We start from the raw sequence: 23012 nt of genomic DNA, 5'->3' as shown, positions 1-23012 counted from the left end.
TTTTCAGTTTATATAATGGCCCTTTGAATTTGATATTGATAATACTGAGTTGTTACAAGAGTGAGTGGATTTACCTAACTTAGATACAGTTTTGAAACTGATATGCTTTTGCTTCAGTCAATTATTCTAAAAAAAAGATGTCGGTCCTGTCAATACAGATGTCAAGTATTAAAGAAAATGGGGGTTTTGGGAGGGGTACTTTATTGGAAAAAATTTTAATAGTGTTTGGAATCTACATTTTCAATGGCAACTCTTATGACTGAATACAGATCAAGCATTTCTCATGAAAAGTTAGCATCTGAATGGAAATGTGCTATATGTGTAAAATATCACACTGGATTCTGAAGGTTTCATATTTCAAAAAAAGATACAAACCATCTCTAATAATTCTACATGGATTACAATGTTGACATGGTAATACTGGGTTGGCCAAAAAGTTCATTCAGGTTTTTCCATAAGATCTTAGAGGGTCAATATATGCAAGACCTTATGACAAAACCAGAACAAAGTTTCTGGCCACCCAACATTTTGGATAACCAGGTTAAATAAAATATACAATTTAAATGAATTTACCTGTTTGTCTTTGCTTTTTTATTGTGGCTACTAGAAAATTCTGTATTACATACGTGATGAATTATTTCTCTTGGACAGGACTGCGGGCCTAGAAAGTATCTAAGACACTGGCTGCGCTACTGTTCTATAATAACCATTGTCACAAGGGGGTAAGAAGTATAGCTTCAGTGAACTACAAGAAATCAACTGATTGTGGCTGAATTTGGTCTGTCTTAAAAAATTTTAGGATTTCACAATTGTCCTTATTTCCAAGAGTAGACTTCAGAAATTCTTACAGTCACTAAGAAGGACATTTATCTCTAGGTTTCTAACTTTCATCCTGTCTGAATTCATCACACTGTACAAGCATCATCTGATGACGATGATGAAAGGAAAGCACCTGCTTCCACAGGTCGAAACTTCCAGGGGCGCCTGGCACGTGGTACAGGGTCAGTAAATGTCGGCTTCCTTCCATTGTGTAACCAGGGCTGCCTTGTAACACACCCTTCTCCAGCAGCCCCCATTCCCTCTGTTTTGATTTCTTCTTCCTCCCTGGCCCAGAGGTCAAAAGAAAGTAAGTAACAAAAGTAGGAAATAAATAAGGATTTAAATGCTGTCTGGTGCCTTAGCCTTGAGCTGAGACACTGCTTTCAAACTGGAAACTCTCTCATTAATACTGGTATTAAAAAGTCCCAAGACAAACAGAAGAATTTAAAGTAAACAAAGTTCTAGGAATCTCTTCCTGGTTTGCAATTATGTTGAAGATATTAGGTCAGAATTATGGTTGCCTCTAACACCTGAAAAAAAATGAGTCACCATTCTTGGTTTTCCCTCCAAGGAGACTACACCAGAATAAGTAGAAAAGAGTACATAACTTGTAGGCTGTGTTTCAGAGCTTCTAGACTGGGCATCCGAAACTTGGAAGGCATGTCCCATTTTGAATAAATATTGTTATAAAATATGGCTAAATGTCTTAAGGCGAAAATACACCTGGGTCCCAAAATGTAACTGAAATAATATAAAAAGGTGTTCTCTTTTTCTTCTTTCTACTGAGAAACTGGAGCTGAGGTGCAGGTTTTGGCATCTCTTCATTCATATAAATAGGACTTCATGCGTCTAACAAACAAAAGTCAGATCAGATCAGATCAGTTCAGTCGCTCAGTCCTGTCTGACTCTTTGCGACCCCATGAATCACAGCACGCCAGGCCTCCCTGTCCATCACCAACTCCTGGAGTTCACCCAGACTCACGTCCATCGAGTCAGTGATGCCATCCAGCCATCTCATCCATCCTCTGTCGTCCCCTTCTCCTCCTGCCCCCAATCCCTCCCAGCATCAGAGTCTTTTCCAATGAGTCAACTCTTTGCATGAGGTGGCCAAAGTACTGGAGTTTCAGCTTTAGCATCATTCCTTCCAAAGAAATCCCAGGGCTGATCTTCTTCAGAATGGACTGGTTGGATCTCCTTGCAGTCCAAGGGACTCTCAAGAGTCTTCTCCAACACCACACTTCAAAAGCATCAATTCTTTGGCGCTCAGCCTTCTTCACAGTCCAACTCTCACATCCATACATGACCACAGGAAAAACCATAGCCTTGACTAGACAAACCTTTGTTGGCAAAGTAATGTCTCTGCTTTTGAATATGCTATCTAGGTTGGTCATAACTTTCCTTCCAAGGAGTAAGCGTCTTTTTTTTTTTTTAACTTTACAATATTGTATTGGTTTTGCCATATATCGAAATGAATCCGCCACAGGTATACATGTGTTCCCCATCCTGAACCCTCCTCCTTCCTCCCTCCCCATACCATCCCTCTGGGTCGTCCCAGTGCACCAGCCCCAAGCATCCAGTATCGTGCATCGCACCTTGACTGGCAACTCGTTTCATATATGATATTATACATATTTCAATGCCATTCTCCCAAATCATCCCACCCTCTCCCTCTCCAACAGAGTCCAAAAGGCTGTTCTATACATCAATGTCTCTTTTGCTGTCTCGTATACAGAGTTATTGTTACCATCTTTCTAAATTCCATATATATGCGTTAGTATACTGTACTGCTGTTTTTCTTTCTGGCTTACTTCACTCTGTATAATAGGCTCCAGTTTCATCCACCTCATTAGAACTGATTCAAATGTATTCTTTTTAATGGCTGAGTAATACTCCATTGTGTATATGTACCATAGCTTTCTTATCCATTCATCTGCTGATGGACATCTAGGTTGCTTCCATGTCCTGGCTATTATAAAGTGCTGCGATGAACAGTGGGGTACACGTGTCTCTTTCCCTTCTGGTTTCCTCAGTGTGTATGCCCAGCAGTGGCGTCTTTTAATTTCATGGCTGCAATCACCATCTGCAGTGATTTTGGAGCCCCCCAAAATAAAGTCTGACACTGTTTCCACTGTTTCCCCATCTATTTCCAATGAAGGGATGGGACCAGATGCCATGATCTTCGTTTTCTGAATATTGAGCCGTAAGCCAACTTTTTCACTCTCCACTTTCACTTTCATCAAGAGGCTTTTTAGTTCCTCTTCACTTTCTGCCCTAAGGGTGGTGTCATCTGCATATCTGAGGTTATTGATATTTCTCCCGGCAATCTTGATTCCAGCTTGTGTTTCTTCCAGCCAACTTTTAGGCTATTGAATTAATACTAAAGCAAGTTTAAATTTCGTGATTTTAGGTGATTCTTCAAGTAAAGATGGCCTATACCTCTACTAGACTACTTGTCTGAAACAGAGAACATTTACTTCTGTATTTACTGAAAAGAAAGAAATGCTTAATAAAATTGAAGTAAACTGGACACTAAAGACAAAAAATAATACTTAAGAAATCGTATTAGACAACATTTTAGAGATGTTAGATAAGAAAATGAGATATAAAAAGGCAAGGAAGGAGGATTCTTATCTTTCTCTACTTATAACACGTTGAGACAAAGTATACTATCAGCTCAGCTATGTAAAAATTAGTCTCAACCCAAATTCCTTGAACCAAACATGATGCTAGTTTTAAAGTATTTTAAACCAATAGTTAAAAACTGATTAAATGTAGAGTAGGGTATTATATACATACTGTTGTTCAAAGCAGGAGATATGCAAATAATTTTACCACCTTGCACCAGGTAGCAGGTAAATTTTCGTAAGAAATACCAATTATTTATACTATTAAATAATTTGGTTAAAAAAAAGTGGATAATATCATAACTAATTTCAAATTCTGCTACTCTAATAGCAAAAAAAAAAAAAAGGCAAAAAAAAAATCACTTCATGGCAAATAGATGGGGAAGCAATGGAAACAGTGATAGACTATTTTTGGGGGGCTCCAAAATCACTGAAATGGTGACTGCAGCCATGAAATTAAAAGACGCTTGGAATAAAAGTTATGACTAACCTAGACAGCATATTAAAAAGCAGAGACATTACTTTGCCAACAAAGGTCTGTCTAGTCAAAGCTATGATTTTTCCAGTAGCCAAGTATGGATGTGAGAGTTGGACTATAAAGAAAGCTGAGCACTGAAGAACTGATGCTTTTGAACTGTGGTGTTGGAGAAGATTCTTCAGAGTCCCTTGGACTGCAAGGAGATCCAAGCAGTCCATCCTAAAGGAAATCAATCCTGAATATTCACTGGAAGGACTGATGCTGAAGCTGAAACTCCAATACTTTGGATGCGAAGAACTGACTCACTGGAAAAGACTCTGATGCTGGGAAAGATTGAAGGTGGGAGGAGAACGGGATGACAGAGGATGAGATGGTTGGATGGCATCACCGACTCAATGGACATGAGTTTGAGTAAACTCTGGGAGTTGGTGATGGACAGGGAGGCCTGGTGTGCTGCAGTCCATGGCGTCACAAAGAGTTGGACATGACTGAATAACAAAATTGTCCGATTTCTTCATTACACTGATTTCTTAAGCATACATTTTCAGATTTTTTTTTTCTAATTTCTAGTATTTAAAATCATGCCTAATCCTTTTCTGTTTTTATTTCTATAACCTCCCCCAAACCCACATTTTTCCTCCTCCATCTCAACTAGTAGTTTATCCTATACTTTGGTTATTTCTTTTCATATAATATTTGTCCCTGCCCTATCTAAGTACAATTACAGTCAAATCCATAAATAGCTATAGCTGAATTAAGCTGTAGTATTTGATGGTCCTGCAATGTCGCTCTTACCTGAATTTTCTTCTCTCTCATCTTTCCCTCACAATCTTTCCTTTCACTTCAGTGTTACCTTCTTTACACTTAGATTTCAGCTTTCATTCCACACATCAACAACCCCCGTACCCTCCCTCATTGCCATGTAGCACACCATTCACTGTTTAACCGCAAAAAGTATTCCTTACTTGGTCATCCCCATCTGTACTTTATTTCCCCATTCTCCAAAAATTAAAACATGCAGCATGGCTCAATCATTTTCTCATCCTAAAATTTAATATGGGTCCACCTCCTTTTAAAAATTCTAATTTTAGAAACACTTGTTTCCTTCCTATTTTCACCTTGTACCTCACGCCCCCTCTAATTAAAAGGCAAAACACAGGTCCATTAAGGCAAAATCTTCCAATTTTCAATGGCTTCTAATGAGATTTAAAAATTAGCCACAAAACTGAGCATCCACCACCCACAACACACTTACACATGGCTGTTCTAATTAGAAATGTAAGGAAATCTAAATTAATATATGTATAGTATAAAAAATTTTTAGAAGAATGAGCTAGAGATGAAAGAAACTTTTAAAATGTCTTGCTATTCATATCTTTAATACTTTTGTTAAACCAGTATCTCAAAGTACAATATATACATAGGATGAGGTTTGATATTAATGATAATGGATATAAATTCGTATCTCATACAGTTTCGTAAACTTTTTATCCGATTTATCAGATCTGATTGAAAGTGAAGGGGAGGGAGGAGGGAGGAGGGTTCAGGATGGGGAACACATGTATACCTGGGGCGGATTCATTTTGATATTTGGCAAAACTAATACAATTATGTCAAGTTTAAAAATAAAATAAAATTTAAAAAAAAAATACACAATTGACTGAAATGAAAAAAAAAAAAAAGAAAGTGAAGGGGAAACATGTTAGTCTCTCAGCTGTGTCCGACTCTTTGCGACCTCCTGGACAGTAGCCTGAAAGACTCCTCTGTCCATGGAATTCTCCAGGCAAGAATATTGGAGTGGGTTGCCATTTCCTTCTCCAGGGGATCATCCCGACCCAGGGATCGAACCCAAGTCTGCTGCACTGCAGGCAGATGCTTATCCACTGAGCCACAGGCGAAGTCCTAATCACATCTGCTTAGTCTGTGTTTGTATTTAGGTAGCCAAGACTTTTATTTTGTAATGTGTTTGATGAGCTCAAAGTAGGAGTGTAGTATGTCAGCTTGCCTTTTCCTTTTTCACCAGTATTTGTGTTATTATCATTACTGTTTTCATCTTGAAGGATTTTTTCCTCGTAAAAATCTGTCCAAATGTTTATCCACTTGATGAGGGTTGATTTTTGGTAAAATAAAGTAAATCCACGTAACTGGGCAGACAAAAAACACAGCAGCATACTGCACAAGGCTAATAAAAGTGAACAAGGGTGAGGCCACCACACACGCAGCTGATTCAGGACACTCTGCGTGTAGCTCACGGCAGAACCATCTAGTCCACAGACCACTGGCAGTAGGTGTATTAAAATATTTGCCAAAGATTTTTTTCAGAGTTCTGACATTTTCTTCCCATATGTTCCAGTACATTGTTTTAGAGACCAAGGCAATGGCACCCCACTCCAGGACTTTTGCCTAGAGAATCCCATGGACAGAGGAGCCTGGTAGGCTGCAGTCCATGGGGTCGCTAGAGTTGGACACAACTGAGCGATTTCACTTTCACTTTTCACTTTCATGCATTGGAGAAGGAAATGGCAACCCACTCCAGTGTTCTTGCCTGGAGAATCCCAGGGACGGGAAGCCTGGTGGGCTGCCGTCTATGGGGTCGCACAGAGTCGGACACGACTAAAGCGACGCAGCAGCAGCAGCAGCAGCACTAAAAACTAGACTCCTAACATAGAGCTGGTTAGTTCTCAAATGAATATTTACTTATCGAATAAAAGCAACATATCTGCTATTCTGATTTTTCGGGATGTTGTTCACATTATGTTCGAGGATCATCATGTTCATCAGTTCCTGTCTCCAGGGAAAATTTTTGAAGGCAAAAACTTAAGGGGGAAAGGAACTGCTTGTAATGCCAAATCTTCTTCAAAAAGGATCTATAGCTTTGCTTTGGTGTCTTTCTTTAATACACTAATTCCTAGATTTAGTTTGTAATTTTTGTCCTATATTGAATGCATTTTTGTTCGTCATTTCCATTTTTAACTAATGAAGAGAAACCTGTTAGTTTTTGTATATTTATCGTGTATCACAAAGGAGATCAATCCTGGGTGTTCACTGGAAAGCCTGATGTTGAAGCTGAAACTCCAATACTTTGGCCACCTGATGCCAAGAGCTGACTCATTTGAAAAGACCCTGATGCTAGGAAAGATTGAGGGCAGGAGGAGAAGGGCAGACAGAGGATGAGATGGTTGGATGGCATCACCAACTCAATGGACATGGGTTTGGGTGGACTCTGGGAGTTGGTGATGGACGGGGAGGCCTGGCATGCTGCGGTTCATGGGGTCGCAAAGAGTCAGACACAACTGAGTGACTGAATTGAACTGGCCATTTCAAAATTAATTATTAATCGCACTTGTTTTCTACTAAAGTCTCCCTGAGTTCTCTGTGCATTAAACAGTTTGAAAGCAGAAATAATTTGTTCTTCTTTTCCAAATTTATACCAATTATTTACTTATTCTGTCTTATTTCAATGACTAGAACTGCAAAAGCAATATTTAATAACAGTGGTGATGATGTAAGTAATAACTGGAAGTATTTGTCTAGTTTCTGATTTTCATGGAAACAGCTTTAGTATTTCATCTATTTGCATATGATGCTTGCTTTCTTTTAGGGGGACCATCCTATTTTAATAGTTTCCTTTTATTTCAATGTTATTAGTTTTTAAGAATCAGAAATTATTTATTTATAAATGTACTTTTGCTTCTAATAGTACAATAATCTGGGATTTCCTTTAAAAATGAATGTGTTGGCAGACTTGTGATACTGATTCAGTAATTACATATTTTTTTTGGACACATCTTCCTGGGTTAGACTGGCTTTAAGTTATACTTATTTACAACTGACATTTTCTTTTTGGAGTTTCTATAAGATTTTTGTCTTACGGTTTTGAAAGGTTTGTAATATTAGTATACTCAATGTTAAATTTTAATAGTTTGAGGCTGCACTATCTGACACAGTAGCTACCAGATACATGTTGCAATGTAAACATCATTAAAATAAAACAGAACATTCAACTCCTCAGTCCCACCAGCCACTTTTAATTGTTCAACTGCTACCATATTATATGACACAGATGTCACACCCAAAACAAAGAAAACTCTCTTTCTCAGCTTTAAAATTCTACAGCTTTTTCCATTCCTGTTGTTAGTGCTATTGAAGCTACCCAAGTCACAAGGCTCCACATCATTTTCTTGAAGTACTAACAAACTTCCCAGACCAAACCAATCTTCACTCTCGTGAAACAAGAGGGAGTCATCATACAACTGAACTGGATTTTTTTTTTTTTTAAGCAACAGTAAAGAAACAAGTCCTTTAATCTACTGGCTATACAGCAATCTTTATATAGTAAGTTGTGTATAATACTAATACAAAGAAAATAAAAAACATTTATGCAAAAAGTACCCCTCAAGAAAGAGCAATGACAAATCGATCATTAAGTTTTAAATTATTTTTCATCCCTTGTGTAACAGATACCATAATGTGATGTCCAGAGCAAACTTTGACCTCCAGCTTTATTATAATGACAGATATTATAATGATAGATATAGTTACAGAGAGCAAACCACAAAACAAGCAAAGCTGATATTCCAATGACTTCATCTATTTCAAACCAAGAATAGTTAAATCCAAAGAACTCTTTTAGAAAACAAGCTTATTTTTAAATTCTCTTTTATTCAATTCTAATGTACTGCCATCAACTAAACCAATTTTGGTAAACTAGAAGAATACCTGCAGAGAAAACCCATTTCCTTTGTTAAAAGCAGACAAGTACTAGCTTATTAAGAGCCTTTTGTTTTCAGACCATGAATTAAAGTTTCTTTTTAATAAAACTTCAAAATACTGTTTTTAAATAAACAAAATTCTTCCTGTTCTCTAATCTTTACAACACTGAAAATCTGTGTCCAAAAAGTTTATAAGGATAGTCAACAAAAGATCTTCTTTTTAATCACAACTGCCTTTGAAAATGATTCAGCATCCATTTAGGCCCACAAATAAAAGCTTTACTTTTATAAGTTTTCATTAAAACTGCTATTTGTTATGGGTGTTTAAAATCTAAAATACAAGTCTTTCTTCTAGACAAGTGAATCGACTCACATTTCATAATATTTCTTTGTTTGAAAGAGTGCTTTAAAACATTAATTACTTTGCCAGGAAGGAAAAATTCCAGTAATTTAGTTTTACTATTCCTTTCATACTTCTGAATCCTCAGAAATTCAGTTCTGTGATAAGTTGACAAGACTATGTCAGATGCCAACAATGACTTGTTCAATATTTTAAATCTATTAACTGTAAATGTCTGGTTATGAGTGATGTTGAGCATCTTTTAATGTGTTTGTTAGCTGTCTGTATGTCTTATTTGGAGAGGTGTCTGTCTGGGTCTTCTGCCCATTTTTTGATTGGGTTGTTTGTTTTTCTGATATTGAGCTACACGAGCTGCTTGTCTATTTTGAAGATTTGACAATGTTTCTTAATGAATTCTATCTAAAGTACAAGAGGAAAAAAAGTCAAATAAAAGTTCCTAAATTTAATTTTTGTGTTTTTTGTTTGATACAGTAATATGTACCACATACAGTTCCATTTGTAGTGACTAGGGGAGAGAATTTGGAGTGGGAGGAGAGGAAATATTACACACAATAATCTGAACACCTGCCCTTGTGTGAAAATCTTGAGATTTTCATTTTTATTAAAATTTTCATTTGTCTCCTAAAGAGTGGGTTTGTGTCAAACCAAAATGCTTCCTTCTGGCATTGGTTCCCCTCTTTTGAAATCATGACCCACTTTATGTTGTTCTGCTTGCTTGATGAGTGCTTCTTCTGGATGTGCTGTTTATATAGGAAGTGAAGGGACCTGCTCTGTAAGACCGTCCCTCTTGGGAAGTCAATGGAATAGCTCACATATGCTGTGATTTGGCTCTTTTTTCAGCAAAAATGTTCTGCAGCTCCTCAGTCCTCCAAGAGGATCGACAGGGTACAGCAGTACAGTTTGGTATAACCTTCTCCACTTTTGGAAAAGAGTTAACAAAATTCAAATCTTTCAAACAGCTACTGCCCACTCAGCACCAGACACCGAGTACTGTGGATGATACAAAGATCTGACATATGGTTGCTGAAGTCCCCTAGGACATTTACAAACAACTAACATGCAGCAGGAAATTACAAGTATCCCAGGGACTGTGAGCTTAGGAGATTGTATCCAGCTACGATTGGCGCTTGGGAGTGGGGGAGGGGCATGCAGACAGGTCAGTAATAAGTTCAAAAAGGATATGCAAAAACAGGACAGGGCAGGGACTCACGGAAAGGGGAAAGAAACGATAGAAGAACTGCAGACCTCAGAGCGGGTTTCAAGTTCTTCAGAGGACAGACCACATGGAAAAGGAGCCTTAACATTAGCTACAGTCAAAATAATAACTAATAATCAAATAGGTTAAACCTATTTGTATTCACCAATATTTTATCTCTGAAGTAAACCAATCAGTCTAACCACAAGAAACGTATATACAAGGAAAATCTACAAACTGAAGCAAAATTACTAAGGTGCACTGGAAAATACACACACGTACACACACACCCCCCCCCCCCGATACAGAAAAAGAAATCCTTTTTTGTTTCTTAATTATTGAGAGGTGTGGGAGAAATGTTGAACTACAGCTCCACCAGCTTACCACTATCACAGATTCCTTTTAGGCTGTCAGTATAAAACTGCAGGATGATTCCCTAGCATTTTGTTCTAAACCCACAAATGAGACGGTTATGTGACCAGCTGCAGCTCCCTTCCTGCATTTCAGAAGCTCTGGGTACCCACACACTTGCGGCTCTGTATTACCTCACACAAAATACTGGCAGTTGGCCAAGAAGCCCCCACCATGGTGTATATTCCCCAAGGTTCAAAATCCACCACTTAATTCCAATTCAGCCATGAAATGACTTGTACTTTAGTATCCTATACCAAATGAAAGCAAATTAAATTCCAGTCCAAGTTAATAAAGGTATTCCCCCAAAATGCAATATACAAAGATGTTAAAGTACATAGTCTATTATTTTTAAAGAGACCTACAAATATAATTCTACTCCATTAAGAAAAGTCTAAGACAATTCTTTAAATTTCTTCACGAGTTACTATTCCTTCATCATCTTACCAATAGCAACAAAACCCACTGTACACAGAGATCCAACTGTATTTCCAAACTTCCCCATTAAGCATCTCATGCACATTGCTAACTAAATATCAAGAAGAATGAATGTTCTCAACATCTGGTGCAACAGACTGACACAACCTACAATGACGACTTAGCGACAGATACCTCCAGAATGATCTGAATTCCTGCCACTGAAGGAGAAATACTTACAACTTTACAGAAACACACAGTGCTGTCAGTTAGATGGCTGTGTCATTCTAGTATATAAGTGTCCTGAGGGAAAGGGGGAAAATCTAATGAAAATACTTTTAACACCTTGGCTAATGCTTAATTTTTGTAGGAAGGAGTGTTTCATGGCATTAAACAACAATAAACTAGGTTCAGGAAATCTTCACAAGGTTTTCACTTTTACTGATGTTTTCGCCTGCCTCTAGCTTGTCTCTCAGGTCTGGACATCGCCCCCACAAAGGATCACTGAAACAGTAGTGATCTGGAGGACTAAATCTTAATATGGTTTATTCAGCAGCCACAGCATTGTAACCGTAAACTTGTAAAAATGTAAACTTGGGAAGCCACTGACCCTTTCCCCCTGCCTTTTGATGGACACCTTTCTACAATACAACAGTCAACCAATGATACAGAAAGCATACAACTTCAGCAGAGAGTGTGAATCAAAAGCAGTATTTGGACCTTAACCCCCCATTGCTGCCCAGTATTGCCTTCATGTATTGTTTTTGCCACACAGCATTCGAGGGCTGTATGGCCAAAACCAAAACCAAAGGGCTCCTTTCAATGTCAAAACCTTTCAAATTCAGTAAAATGATTAAAAACAATAAAGACTTATTCACAACTTACTAGTCAAGGAAAGAGATTTGCTTCACACCAAAGTGAAACTGTAAAATACACTGACTCTCTGAGCATACCAAATAGATGTGGATTGTTAAATATCACTTGTAATCTAAATAACCTGTTCTAAGTAGTCAGAAAAATTCCCACTTTACTGTCATTTATATGAAACAGACATGCATAGTGTATCACAAAGAGAGAATGAGGCCTCCAATATCCTTTTACAGGATGTGATACTTCAAAAAAAAAAAAAAAAAAAATTAGCCTGAAGGACTTCCCTGGTGGTCCAGTGGTTAAGAATCTGCCTACCTATGCTGGGGACTCGGGTTCGATCCCTGATTGGAGAACCAAGACCCCACATGCTGCAGGGCAATTAAGCCCGATTCAGCCAAATACATAAAAAGAAAAAATAATTTAAAAAGGAATTAGCCTGAAAGACTACACGCAAAGTTCTTAACATCTACCTACAGAGAAGAGGAGGAGAGTGGAACTGCGTTTGGACAGGAGAGACTGTCAAAACAATTTTTTAAACAAAGAAGTGAAGATTTTAAGATTATGTAACAAGATGTAAACTGGAACAGTAGGAACATGGATTTCTATCATGTTATTCTTTAATTAAAAACAAAACAAGAAAAAGAAAAGAAATCATAATGAACAACAATAGTTACCTTTCATTTCCCTAAAGCTTAGTGGGATGGGAAGAGGCAGCCAAGAAGTGGAAAGGGCCGTGCAAGCTTACATCTGAATGACTAAGGACAGGCAGTCCTGACAGCCCCAGCCCTCTGTGCATCCCCACAGGTCCAGAGGGCAGTGATGGCAGCCCCCACTGGCTTAGAGACTAGGGGAGGGGAAAGAGCCAGGAAGACAAGCAAACACTTGTACACACACAGCAAAGGAATATCATTTTCAGAAAATATCAAGACTTACCAGTATGTACTGTAGCTACTGCAATCCATACACACCGTGTGCTGTGCTTTTTCTTGCTTTTCTGATTTCTTATGGTTGGTTAAGGGTATTTGTGCATCTTCATAATGTTTTTTTGCATGGCCATTCACATACCTTCCAAAAATCAAATGAAAATATATTTTAATCTAAATACTGCTTTGGAAGTTAAAGTAGCAGATGATAATAAAATTAGATGGTAATCAAATAAGAATGAGAAAGAATTCCTCCTAATAAAGTACATTCAATCCTATAAGAGCATTCATCACTTGGTGATTTATTAAGCTGAGTTCTTAAAACATGCTCCTTTTTTGCAAACATACAATCAACTTTTACTTATACACAAGACTAGGGTCAGGCAAGAAAAGGCGCTATCTATTTAAATCAGTTTTAATACCACCTATCAACTCCTTTGCTGATTCTTTTGCTAGCCTTTTCCTTTTTTAAGCTTTTCTCAGGCTGCTAGCCCCCAACTCAGGCTATTATCAAAGACAAGCTTTGTAAACTGATTTATTCAATCACTGCCCACAGGGCCACAAGCTCTGCTTGGGTTTCTGCTTAATATAAAACATGAGAGTCAGACATGGAAACAGGATAATCTCCCATCTCTTTCTCATCAATATGGCTTCAGATCTTTTATTTGAATGCCTGAATAATCACTCCACTAACATGGAAATAGGGCTTGTTTAAAAGATATCCTAACAAAACACAAATCATCTCAAGCTTATATAAACTGTTATTTCTTACTACATGGACAAAGATAATCAAAGGTTGACTATAGTCATAAAAATTTTCTAACACTTTCCAACTCAGATTTAATCAATCATTTTATCACAAAAAGCAAAATGAAATTTAAATAAAGTTTCATCTATACCTTCGCCTAAACACTGTACAATAAAATGCCATAACTGACTACTACTTAAAGACCTTCATAAAGCAAAAACTTTCCAGTTACTAGCAAACAGCCAGTTTATAGAAGGTAAGGCCTAAATGTAAACTAAGAAGAGTCAAAACAAATGTTGCTTACGTAGTACCAAAATCTGCTCAGAGAGTTAAGGTGACATTTTTCTCATAAGGTTCCTTAATTGTACAGGAACAACACTTACCTTGGAGAAAGTAGGATAGTTTGTGGTAAGCAGGATAGTTTTTGGTAAGTAGGGAGAATCACGGGCTTCCCTGGTGGCTCAGACAGTAAACAATCTGCCTGCAAAGTCGGAGACCTGGGTTTGATTTCTGGGTTGGGAAGATCCCCTAGAGGAGGGCATGGCAACCCACTCCTGTATTCTTTCCTGGAGAATCCCATGGACAGGGGAGCCTGGTGGGCCACAGTCCATGGGGTTACAAAGAGCCGGACATGACTGAGCGACTAAGTACAGCAGAGGGAGGATCAACTAGCAAGCCCAGCCTCTCTACCCGAGGAAAACTAGAGGCATCAGAGGCACTACTAATGTCAGAATGTGATCATGTTTCCTCCCATTTTTTTTCACTATAATAAACATAATGAAGACTTGTGTGTAGGGTCTTCTGTTCACAAAAGTGGACTAAAATGAATTTTAAAATATAAATAATGATTAAGAGTATAAATTCAAAAATTAGACAGCCTAGGTTTAAAAGTAGGCTTTGTCACATGCTGGTCTGGTAAGCTTGGGTGAGTTACTTCACTTCTCTACTTCTGTTTCTCATGTATAAAACTGAGATAATAGTACTTATACCCTATGGGCTGTTAGGTGATTATTATTATAATCCATGGCTCAGAATGCACGCATGCATGAATGGATGAACGAATGAATGAATGTCAGTTTTATTTTACTTGCATTTTCCTTTATATGCTTAATTACTATCCATTCAGAATCTCAGTAACATAACTCTTAAAAACATTAAACATACTTCGAGATAACACACTGGACAGATCAGAAAACATCCAATATTTAACTAAAAGATAACTTCCAAGGAATCCTATAGGTTCAATATCTAATCAGCTCAATAGCCTATGCTTACATGTTTTTTACTGTGTCATGAAAAACAACAGTAATATTTATGAGTACCCTCAGAATCCCATAAAAGTCAATATGGAACAATGATAAAGGCATTACCACTTTCAAGTCTTTGAAAACTGATAATCTGGACAGAGTATATAGTTTTTTACTAACCATACTGTAGCCTCTAAATGTACTAGATGTTTTCATGGTTGCTATAATAAATTTCAGTGATAAAGTAAGAAGTGTATTAAAGATGACATTAAGATTAGCAATGTTTTGGCTAATATTCAAATATATATCAGAAGTTAACAGTCATGTATAAACTAACATAACAATAAACATTTCCCTCATCCAGTTTTAGATTTTAACCAGATAATTTGGTCCAAAAAAGGAGAAGTGTCATTATACAACACCACAGACTTTTTAACAATACAAAAACTGGAAATATAACTTAAATGGTATGGTGTAATAATGGCCAATAAGATATATAACTCAAATATGCTACTGATAAACTATATTTCCTAGTTGAAAGAATATTCAGTTTAAGACTCCCCTATAGACAAGAGATCTAAATTACTAAAAAAATCAGAATTCTTGGCAGTCAACACCCAGGATTACATGATAAAAGAAAAACAGCCAATCAACTGTATAAAATGAAGATTCAAATGCAAGGTACTCTCATTATCTATGTAATCTACTTAATCATATTTCTCTGAAACTATGTCAAATTTCTAAACCTAAGACTGATTGCAATTGGAAACATACTACCTACAGAGCCTAGAAAATTTTCCATTTATCTTCTAATACTTAGAGAACTATGTGTTGCTTGCTATTAAGAACCTTAATCTCTCCAATTTTTGAGAGTCTGTCAGGTCTTTTTCTGACACATGCCCTTCCAGATTTTGGTTGCAGAGCACCAGGAGACAACTGGAGGGCAGAACTACATAGATGTTATTGCATCATAATTCTCACCTCTCAAAACCTAAGAGAGGAATCTGTCTCTTCAAGTGCAGAATTTAAATGCTTCTGCTTTTCTTTTTTTTTTTTTTTTTAAATGTTATCTGTACAAAGTATTTTCAGGTTCCCCAAATCCTAGAGATTTCAAAATCACAACAACCACAATTAAGATATGCAGTTAACATTTTCCAAAAGCACTCTTAAGTGTACATGGAAAAAAAAATACTCAATTCCAGGACTGAAAATATGAAAAATCAAACGTTAACTGAATGAAGATGCTCGGTTCATGCATGTGTTTACAAATAATAATGGGGAAGCCACCCAAATAAACACAATATAAATTTCAGACTGTAGGACTTAGTATGATTTCCCATCCCCTTGCTGCTAAGCTACTAACTTCTGAAGTAAATTCAAAGCCGATTTTCTAAGCTAAAAGAGCCTTAGAAATAAAGTGCCTACTACCCGGCAGACCAAGTCTGATACTTATGTGAGTTTGTGTAAGAAGAAAGAGTTACTAAAGTAGTTGATATTTAAGTAACATCATTTTGAAGCCAAGAACTAGGAGGACATGCTTAGGTTTGAACCGGGTTTGGAAGTGTTAAGTCCCTAGAAAGCAAAAATGTCTTAATGGAACAGTGAAATATTTGGTACATCTTAAACACCATTAATAATGAACTTCACAGTGAGACCATTTTCAAGGGAATTCTTTATCTGTTTTGTTTTCAGAAGAATGATATGGTATCTTGGATTTGATTCAAAGGTCAGTAAAGGTAGGGATGAGGTAGGTAACAGGTGAAAAAAAACTGGCCACATGTCAATCAAATATTACTAGTAGGTTGTCTTGATCATCAAATTAATTCTTCTGAGTATCAGCAGAAGGGGGTCCGCCCCCTCCCCAGCCACTAGAGTTTCCTCAGTTCCACCGCTGAACAAAGGGATTCTGTTAGGAGAGGGAAGCCCTACAGAGAAGTATGTACACACCATGATTAAACAATGGTGCTAAATAAATCCAAATCAATAAAACTTTGACCAAAGCTTAAAGGAAAACTGAAAATAAGCCAGTTGGGTAGTTAAGTAATAAGAAGTATGTCACCTACCTTCCACAGTGGACACCTGAACAAGTCAGACAGACCCAGGGGCTTTTGTTGGACCGGCACACTGATAAAAGAAAAACACACAATACACCAGTTGTGTCATTTATTTCCCAGTTTCTTCCCTAATCTGTAATACCACATCCTGTGATTAAGTTATAAATTCCATGGCTGCTTAGGTGCACGGAGGCCACAAATCCCCGCTTTGTGAGTGCATTTACACAGAATGGCTGCCTAATTACAGTTACATGGCAAGGAATCCCAACATGTGTCCACAGCAGCTGCTCACAGTCACTGTTGACTCAACTCAAACGGTGTAACCACAAGTTAAACACATTTCTCCTTCATTACTTAGTCCTTTCTGCCATAGTCTCTGACAAGTTAAGGACAATCTATTGCCTCATTAAAAATATTTTTTAAGTCTAATTCTTTAAATCACATGTCTTTACCATACAGATCATAAGCTACTATAAATGACAACACTTTCAGTTTATTTAGTGAGAGGCAAAGCCTGAGGATACAATTCGGAAGACTAAGCCCCATTCTTCCCAAATTAATGCCTCAGTTGCATTAAATATAATTCTAAAATTATAAATGCATGTAATTCTTGCTGAGGGTATAATCAGGATATTAATTACTTTGAGTATTTATTATAGGGATGAGGTAGGCAAACAGGGTATGAAAACTTTTAAAATATCGATTACAATTTTGCTTGCTGTTTACTTATTCAATTTTTTTAAGCCCTATAAACATAACAGTGATTTTAAAAGGGAAGGGATAAAAGAATCACCTGAAAACAACTTTTTCAAAATACACATGTTCTCTGGGCAGAAACATCTACACTGAGGTGCGGACAGAAGGACCAAAGAACATGTCTATTTTGAGGAAGGTAACTTCCCAGGTGACTCCCTGAGACAACTACTTGAGAACCACTAGGTAGCCTCCTAGGGGCATGAGAGGGACAGCACATCCAACACTCAGGATTATAATAAATCAACAGCCTGGCACACAGTGTACGCTCAATAAACACTTGTTGAAGCGAAATTCAAATGTCTTAGTTCAAGATACTAAGCTCTTCCAAGATCTGATCCCTACTATATCAGTCTTGCCTAATCAATATGTCACAATCAGCCTTTCTTATTGCTAAGAAAAATTAGCCAACACTGGAAACAAAGTGACTCAGCTAAAGCTGAAACTCCAGTACTTTGGCCACCTCATGCGAAGAGTTGACTCATTGGAAAAGACTCTGATGCTGGGAGGGATTGAGGGCAGGAGGAGAAGGGGACGGACGACAGAGGATGAAATGGCTGGATGGCATCACTGACTCGATGGACGTGAGTCTGAGCGAATTCTGGGAGTTGGTGATGGACAGGGAGGCCTGGCGTGCTGCGATTCATGGGGTCGCAACAAGTCGGACACGACTGAGAGACTGAACTGAACTGATGACCATGTATAGGCCACCTCATGCGAACAGCTGACTAATCATTGGAAAAGACCCTGATGCTGGGAGGGATTGGGGGCAGGAGGAGAAGGGGACGGACGACAGAGGATGAAATGGCTGGATGGCATCACTGACTCGATGGACGTGAGTCTGAGTGAACTCCGGGAGTTGGTGATGGACAGGGAGGCCTGGCGTGCTGCGATTCATGGGGTCGCAAAGAGTCAGACACGACTGAGCGACTGAACTGAACTGAACTGACTGAAGAACTATAAGTCCTTTCAGTGTATAACGAAACACATTATATTGATACAATGAATATCCCAAAGATATTTAATTATAATACTATTGTGTGACCTGCTGTTTACTACTGATTAGGACTCAAATTCCATGAAGTTACAGGTAAAGTTGTAGGATTTTATTTGGTAGAGATAATATCTGTCCAGCATACTCCGAGGGCTGTGGTTTTACTACCCTGCAGGACATTAATTGATTTTATATCTAACCTAGCAATTTACTTCAACATTCATTCTTCGGTGTCCGCATTCACTCAATCCCTCAAATGCTCTTGGAACCAGCTTTACCATCCCACTGGTTCCCTCATTAATGAGTTAAATAAGCCTTTGACATATGTTCATTTTATATTTGTGTAGGAGGGGAGGAAAGGGCAAGGAGGAATAGGGGAGTACAATCATATGCTGCCCAAGGGACTCTTGTGCACGCACGCATGCTCAGTAGTGTCCAACTACACCCCATGGACTGTACCCTACCGGGCTTCTCTGTCCATGGAATTTTCTAGGCAAGAATAATGGAGTGGGTTGCCATTTCCTACTCCAGGGGATCTTCCCCACCCAGGGATCGAACTAGAGTCTCCTGCATTGGCAAGTGGATTCTTCAACTCAAACCAGCTGGGAAGCCCATAAGAAAGCTTTCAGTGGTAAAAATCTCCTTCCAGTTAGTTAACCAAGGGCTTTACCTTTCCTTATTGCATTATATCAACTGCTAAGGGCCATCCTGAAGGCATTTTAGTTTTTTACTCAGTTGGGTCCAAGTTTGTTATATGTGCATATAAGTCACATGACAAAGACTAATAAGAAGAATGCCAAACTGCTAGCACTTATTTCACGCAGGTACATGCGAAGACCACTGTGAGGCAGTCTTGGCTATGGGCTTTTTATGTGTACACACCCCTGTGGCATCTGATTTATATCAATAAAAACACGACAGTCTTATAGTTTGAAAAGAAGACCTAGAAAGTATATTTTTAAAAAGAAAAATAAATTAGGACACCATTTACTTGAAACAGATAATCCTGGTCTGAGATACAATTTGAAGGATTAAAAAACTACAAATATTATCTGGTTGTATTCCTCCACAAATCTGTTTCTTTTAATAAAGACTAAGAAATATTGTGATTGCAGCCATGAAATTAAAAGACGCTTACTCCTTGGAAGGAAAGTTATGACCAACCTAGATAGCATATTCAAAAGCAGAGACATTACTTTGCCAACAAAGGTCCGTCTAGTCAAGGCTATGGTTTTTCCAGTGGTCACGTATGGATGTGAGAGTTGGACTGTGAAGAAAGCTGAGCGCCAAAGAATTGATGCTTTTGAACTGTGGTGTTGGAGAAGACTCCTGAGAGTCCCTTGGACTGCAAGGAGATCCAACCAGTCCATTCTAAAGGAGATCAGCCCTGGGATTTCTTTGGAAGGAATGATGCTAAAGCTGAAACTCCAGTACTTTGGCCACCTCATGCGAAGAGTTGACTCATTGGAAAAGACTCTGATGCTGGGAGGGATTGGGGGCAAGAGAAGGGGATGACAGAGGATGAGATGGCTGGATGCCATCACTGACTCGATAGATGTGAGTCTGGGTGAACTCCGGGAGTTGGTGATGGACAGGGAGGCCTGGCGTGCTGCGATTCATGGGGTCGCAAAGAGTCGGACACGACTGAGCAACTGAACTGAACTGAAGAAATATTGTATTCAGTCTGGAAAAAAAGTTTAATATGATCCTGAAATAAGTAATTATAATAGTAAGTTGTTTTGTTTTTTAAGACTTGTTTTAGGTGGGCCATTTTTAAAGTCGTTGTTGTATTTGTTACATGTTTCTGTTTTATGTTTTTTGGGGCTTTCACCACTAGGCATGTAGGATATTAGTTCCCCAACCAGGGACTGAACCCACGCTGGCTGCATTAGAGGGCAAAGTGTAACCACTGGACCTGCAGGGAAGTCCTCAGGCCCCAAGTTTTTAACCATTAGAGGGTTTTGCTTTTTGAACTATGGGAAGATTATTTTTGCCCCTCTTTTGAATCAGGAAAAGAAAACCTAGAACAAAATCACTGTTCTGTTCCCTACCAAGTGTTCATCCCCTTCCCCGACCCCGATGGTTGTCAAGTATGTGTATGGACAAAAAATACACACAATACTGTGATCTAATTTTTCTACTCAGTATAGTAAATACATTTCTTCATGTTGCTAAATTAGAACATGCGTGCATGCTCAGTCACTACGTTGTATCTGACTCTTTTCCGATCCCATGGACTGCAGCCTTCTAGGCTCCTCTGTCCATGCAATTTTCCAGGCAAGAATACTGGAGTGGGTTGCCATTTCCTACTCCACGGGATCTTCCCAACTCAGGGATTGAACCCACATCTCCTGCATTGGCAGGCAGATTCTTTAGCCACCAGGGATGCCCACTAAATTAAAAGAGTGTACTCTCATCTTATAAAATCTCAGTTACCTCATAAAGTTTTAATTCCTTAGTTTTAAATTTTAGAAAATATGCCCTAAGGCTGAGGGAAGGAAGAATAGGGAAGAAACCGCCTAACAGGTGTAGGGGGTGATGAAATGTCTTGGAACAAGATGGAGACGATCGCTGTGGATGCACTGGATACACTGCGTTTAGCTGCTTATTTCAGAATGGATGATTTGGGGGCCCCCGGGGGCCGCAGGCTGGGGCTCGGCACCTCACTGTCGAGAGCACAGGTGCGACCCTGGTTGGAGAACTAAGATCCCACAGCTGCACGACTTGGCAGTAAATAAATTAAAAAAAATTTTTTAAGGTTAATTTTATGTTATATGAATTATACCTCAGTTAAATAAATAAATAGGTGCTTAAGACGGGGATAAGGAGAGAGAATAAAAGGAAGTAAAATAGCGCTGACATTCCAAAACACAAGAAACAAGTGAGTGTGTCTCTTACTAAATCTCCAAAAAAGACCTCATTTTCTAAATTAAGAAACCAAATTTCTTCTGTCACAAATATTTACAATAAGAAAGTTAAGATTTAATGTGTGATAGGACATTTGGTCTTGGCTATTTAAAGGACAGTACTCTCTGAGTGTGTGATACTTTCACAACAGAAGACCATCTGAAGGCTAGAAAACTACAGAGAATAGGGTTATTATGAAGCCATTTATTACACTGCTTTGGTGAATATTCACTCTGTTTAAATATCCCTTATCCAAATTATGAAACCTTTAATGTACCCAGGAAAATTATAAAATAGAAGAAAAAATGCTGGCTGTAAGTTAAACCCTCAATTATTGCTACAAATAGAACAGGTCATAACATGAGTAAAAGACTACTACAAATAATCTTAAAATCATTCTAATCATCTTAAGGGGACGTATCTTATTATAAAAGGTAGTCTCAGTTTACAGACAGATAGGTTTCAGATTTATCTGTAGGATGAACACATTTCCTGTGGAAACTGCATTAAAGGTTTGCAGGCTATTCTATAAAACTCTATAAGAACCATTGCTTGTTGTTGCTAACTCACTTCAGTCATGTCCGACTCTGTGTGACCCCATAGACGGCAGTCCACCAGGCTCCCCCGTCCCTGGGATTCTCCAAGAAAGAACACTGGAGTGGGTTGCCATTGCCTTCTCCAATGCATGAAAGTGAAAAGTGAAAGTGAAGTCACTCAGTCGTGTCCGACTCTTAGCGACCCCATGGACTGCAGCCCACCAGGCTCATCCATCCATAGGATTTTCCAGTCAAGAGTACTGGAGTGGGGTGCCATTGCCTTCTCCGATAAGAACCATTACAAAACTGAAATACTATTATTGTGTGTGTGTATATAAAATAAAACCATACACAGTCAATAAAAATGTTTTTAAGCTATAAACTATTCAGCAAAACATAAAAATATTAAACAAAGGTTTTTATTTTTTAAATGGTAAATGCTGGTACTTAAGAGAAAGCAGGTGATAAGGATGGAAACTTATAGAAGTTCAGAATGATAAGCCATAACTGAGAACTCATAAAGGCTCTTTTTATTAGGCCTAATTACACTTCAGGGTGATGTCAGGGCAAGGAAGCCATGCAGTGTATTTCTCACACTGTTACGCGTGGCCACAGGAGGGTCACTGGATCTCATAAACACAGTCTGGTCTTCTTTCACTCAGGTTATGAAATGTCCTCAGAGTTACTCTGCTCAATCAATCTGTCCTGTATGCCGAGACTCTCACGGCCCCAAGCCGAGGTCTCCTCTCTCAGCTCCTGGGCATCTCAGCCTGGGGGACAGACTCTGTCTAGTTCCCCTCACTCTCTTCCTGCTGCTGTGGCCTCAGGACCCTGCCCTGTTCTCATCCTCAGCCACAAGCTCTGTAAGTTGGCAGAAGCACCCCTCTGAAGGGGGTAGAGACTCTGATCCTCTCCTGAGCTAGGGCCATTCCGCACAAGGTAGAAGCTTTGACACAGGCTGGG

General features: G+C 38.5%; 1 protein-coding gene across 4 annotated transcripts in view; it reads right to left on the bottom strand.

The window, feature by feature from the left end:
• Positions 1-23012, bottom strand: part of USP3 (ubiquitin specific peptidase 3) — a 107949-nt gene that overhangs the window by 59225 nt on the left and 25712 nt on the right. For 2 of the 4 annotated variants that reach the window (XM_006044923.3, XM_025295752.2), the window contains exons 2-3: positions 16869-16929; positions 12821-12952 (exon numbers count right to left, since the gene is read on the bottom strand). In XM_006044923.3, the coding sequence (XP_006044985.1) occupies positions 12821-12952; positions 16869-16929 (193 nt within the window). Of the gene's footprint in view, positions 1-12820; positions 12953-13941; positions 14040-15786; positions 15907-16868; positions 16930-23012 lie in introns of those variants that run through there. The other 2 variants (XM_025295751.2, XM_044925104.1) reach the window with 2 other exon arrangements.

The sequence above is a fragment of the Bubalus bubalis genome, chromosome 11 (assembly GCF_019923935.1).
Source record: "Bubalus bubalis isolate 160015118507 breed Murrah chromosome 11, NDDB_SH_1, whole genome shotgun sequence".
Taxonomy (NCBI): Eukaryota; Metazoa; Chordata; class Mammalia; order Artiodactyla; family Bovidae; genus Bubalus; species Bubalus bubalis.
Note: the sequence above shows the minus strand (reverse complement) of the source record. Positions and strands in the feature narration are given on the sequence as shown.